The sequence below is a fragment of the Pyrus communis genome, chromosome 6 (assembly GCF_041283825.1).
Source record: "Pyrus communis isolate YQ-2024b chromosome 6, ASM4128382v1, whole genome shotgun sequence".
Taxonomy (NCBI): Eukaryota; Viridiplantae; Streptophyta; class Magnoliopsida; order Rosales; family Rosaceae; genus Pyrus; species Pyrus communis.
Genome location: NC_142570.1, coordinates 6,987,772 through 6,991,737, shown reverse-complemented (window position 1 = coordinate 6,991,737; position 3,966 = coordinate 6,987,772). Strand labels below are relative to the sequence as shown.

Below are 3,966 nucleotides of genomic sequence, written 5' to 3'. Positions count from 1 at the left end.
TTTTAAACAAGAGAATGAAACAAAACAAATGGTTTGTTAAGTTAAATTTAACGTGTTAAGTGGACGTAGCAAATTAACTATAGAGGTTGTGCTCCAATGAGATTGAGATTAGTTTTAAGTAGAACATCGCTGGTATAAAAAAAGCCAACTGCTGGGATTATAATGTGGTATACAGTAACCACGTTGGGGAAACATGAAAGCCAAATTCTTGAGTAATGAACACCGTGCATTGACCTTTTTGGCAGGTATAAAAACCATTTCCGGCAGTGAAATGGGCAGAACAAAGGATACACAAAGGAATTATCGGTTTCTGTCCTGCTCATGGAATCCATCCGATGATCGAAATAATAATTCAAAGTCAGGATGCAAATGAAGCTGTTGAGAGGCTACTGAAAAATGATGTGAAATTCTGGTTTATGATTGACATAAAAAACTCCCCGAAAGCATAGAAGGATTTCTCTTGTTGATGTGTAGCAATATGTTCCTATGGATTGTTGGAACTAGAGATTATACAAAATAAGAAATAATTCTCTGAATTTCTGCATAATGATATAACACAACTTTTCTTACATCAACAATTCTTTAAGATCTGACCGCGAAAGAAAAACGAACATGTCTCCATGATCATGTTTCTTCTCTAGTAACAGAATTGACTACTGAAATATCATTCATGGAAATCTCCAGCACTTTAATATCGTCGAGCCTCGCTTTTTCAATCTCTCCATGTTTAGCAAGACTGTCTTTCCTCTTTCCCCACAGCACACAGTAAAGTCCCACAATAATGAGAAGTGCTCCAATCAAGCTGTACAAAAAAAAAAAGTTCAAATTTTTTAGGAAGAACTACTCTGGTAGCACCGACAAAGGAATTGCCATATGTGAAAGCAGTAAGATGGAAATGGGAGAAAGTGTATGCGTTCTTCGGTTTACCTGCCAAAGTGAAGTCGCTCTGCGAAAGCAATGGCCGAAAACACTGCCACTGTAATGGCTTGAAGTGGACTAAACATAGCTGCAAAAACTGGTCCCTTGTGACTGATGCACCATGCTTGCAGGTAATAGACTAACGCTGTGGTCAGAACTCCCTATTGCAAAAGGATCGGATGAAGACTCGAACTTTTTGCAGATTCAAATATATCTCATCCCAACAAGGAAAGACAAAATAATATTAAGGATTATGTTTTAAAGATGTGCATAAAACAAATACGATGGTAAAGATTATAGAAAATATCTCACAACAGCAAATATATGGTCCTGTTTTTTTTACACAATTTATGTAGTTGAACAGATCTTATAAGTACGATATATGGAAGAAAGCGCTCACGAAGTAGATGATGGTTAAAAGCTGCAGGTTCCACTCCAGCCTCCATGAGCTTGGATTTCTAGCAAAAAACAGGGCGAGGAAAGAAGATTGCAGCGAGGCGAAAAAGCACATTAAGGTGGTTAGTGACAATGGCGCAGGGTAGACTTTGGACACCGCAGCCTGTGGAGCAAAAAATGCCAAAGTTGAACAAATAACTCAATTTTGAAGAAGAGGGAGGAGTTTTGAACCCGGAATGCATGGGTAGGAACTCAACATCCTATCCACTAGAATATTGTACCTTGTATTATCAATTGAAATGAATACAATTACAATTCTACAGAGTTATTAACCTTTAAAAAAAAAATTTAATTATAAACTATAAATTAAGTTTTTTTTTTCTTCAAATAAAATGAAAATATCCAAAAAAATAGTTAAGACTAAACTAAAAAAGTGAGCGCTTGTGGCAAGAAGCTAGTATTTGTATAAAAGGTGCCATCTTGAATCGAGTTTCTGATCACCTGGAGGATTAGCCACGCACTCCACGCAATGTAGCTAATCAGAATAAGAGCAGAACCCTTGATCCAGTTTTCGTGAACATGCTTGGTCTGGCCAATATACTTCTCGGCGTCGTAATCGTAAACATTTATCAGTGGCTTTTCGACACCTTTCAACAGGTATCCTCCTTTCCAGAATGTGAAAATAAGAGAACCACCGATGCAGAAAATTGTACCAGCCACCTTCGCTTGGCCTCGAGCGCTTCTAATCTTCAGTTTCTCCATCCTGAATGAAGGTAAGCAAATTACAGAACAGGAAATCTTAGAAGAAATCAAAGGCAAAGGCATATAATATACCCGAGAAGAACTGCCGTCAGAAACGTCAACGTGGGGATAACATTACTTAAGGCACTTGCAACTGTTGCAGAAGTGTATGTCAAACCAGCACAGTATACATTCACAAAGATGGTAGGCCCTAACAACGCGAGCAGGAAAATATTTGCAGCTGCCGAAATTGAGAACGAAGGCCTCTGCTTCCTGCTCAGCACATACACTGTCGAATTAGTTTTCGCTGTTTCTTGTACAAGAAGAAAGTCGGACAACGGCAAGAATGTTTACCTTTCAAGCACATAAGCAAATGGTCCTATAAAAACCATGGCAAGAACATGCCTGTAAACCACAAAGACAATCGGATTGAGTCCATCCTGAAGGGATAATTTTATGAGGACGTCTGATCCGCCGTAAATCAGCTGAACCAGTACCATCGCCAAGTAGTGAGTGCACCCTTCCATGGATATCAAACTTTTTTTGTGCTAATTTGAAATGCGGATGATATGCTTCGAGTTTTAATGGTGTTTCTATAACCGTGAAGGATCAACTTCAGCCACTTCTTTTGAGTTCATTCATTAGATAGTGGAATCCACAATCAGTTTACCAAAGAACAGTGACATCGAATTAAATGAATTGAGGAGGATCAATAACAAAAAATTAACAAGAATGTGTGAGAGAAAAAATTAGGTGTGTGAATAATATTATTCAAAACTAAAGAGAGAGACGCACAAAATAAAAATAAATAAAAAAGTAAAAAGTTACCATATTTTCTGAATTGCAGATATACCACTTTCTCCTTATGAGAAAATTGAACTACTAGTGATATGCTCGTCCAAAATCCAATTGTTTCATAGGGACAATATGATAGTTTCTTTGTCATGTAATGAGAGAAATATTAATTAGGTATATCTGTTGTAAATATGGTGGATATCCATGATGGCCACTAATCCACTAAGCTACAAGTGGGAATAAGGGCTGTCTTCCATTGCCTACTAAAGCTTGTTGCACACTACTATTTTCTAAATAAATACAAACCCCACACAACATCAATGTGATAAGTTCACGGAAGAGATTGTGAAAGAAAGAGGAAGGAAGATGAAAGAGAGAGAGACAAAAGAGAGGAAGAGGAGAGTTGAGTTATCTTTGTAATCTTATTATTCCAGATTATAAATGAAAGCACCACGGCTGCTCCGAGGACGTACTCCAATCACACTGACTGTAGAGCAACCTCGTGAATAATGACTGACTCCAAATGGTTGTCTATCCTTCGAGGTTCTGCAGTCCCCCAAAAGGTCATGGCATGGTCAAGAAATTCGAGGAACCCAGTCCTCGAGAACCCTCTTTCTGCAAAGTCAAATAAACAAACCTTCGAGCAACTCACAGCTTCGTCGCAATCACAACACTTGCAGCTACCAACCTGCAACCTTTAGCATCTCATCTTTCTCACTACTTTAAAATTGAACAACAACTGCACCTTTTTTGTAGACCCACGACTACCAATCCACACTTGCAGCCATTACAAATTCTAACCTCAACCCACGACCTTCAGTGTGTTGATGGGGATGAGAGAAAAGGAGGGTGGGATCTGGGTTGGGGGAAGACGGAAGCGGGGAAGAAAGGTGAGGGAGATAAGGGGTGGGTCCCTCTCTCTTATCCCCATCTACACTATGCGGCGCAGATCTGCTGAAACCCTAAGACTTCCAATTCTGATCTTTGACTCTGAGCAAAGAAGAAACTGAGCTCGAAGCCATGGACTGTTGGGAAGCCAGTTGCGGAGAGACCGACGACATGTTTAAAAACGAAGAGGGGCTTAGAGAAGAATTTAGGGAGTGAAAGAGAAAGGAG

General features: G+C 39.2%; 1 protein-coding gene across 1 annotated transcript; it reads right to left on the bottom strand.

Annotated features, from left to right (window-relative positions):
* Positions 1–397: 397 nt before the first annotated feature.
* LOC137709800 (WAT1-related protein At5g64700-like) lies at positions 398–2,737 on the bottom strand. Its single transcript, XM_068448783.2, has 6 exons — positions 2,410–2,737; positions 2,149–2,328; positions 1,816–2,077; positions 1,319–1,477; positions 928–1,079; positions 398–802 (listed from the first exon to the last, which is right to left on the bottom strand). The coding sequence occupies exons 1-6, from the start codon at positions 2,580–2,582 to the stop codon at positions 625–627; spliced, it is 1,104 nt and encodes a 367-aa protein (XP_068304884.2). The 5' UTR covers positions 2,583–2,737; the 3' UTR covers positions 398–624.
* Between the last annotated feature and the right edge of the window lie 1,229 nt (positions 2,738–3,966).

Coding starts and splice junctions, on each gene's coding strand:
- LOC137709800 (XM_068448783.2), bottom strand. CDS start 2,582: ATGGAAGGGTGCACTCACTACTTGGCGATGGTACTGGTTCAGCTGATT. Junction 2,329..2,409: donor TTTGCTTATGTGCTTGAAAG/GTAAACATTCTT, acceptor TGTGCTGAGCAG/GAAGCAGAGGCCTTCGTTCT. Junction 1,080..1,318: donor TTTTAACCATCATCTACTTC/GTGAGCGCTTTC, acceptor CTTTTGCAATAG/GGAGTTCTGACCACAGCGTT.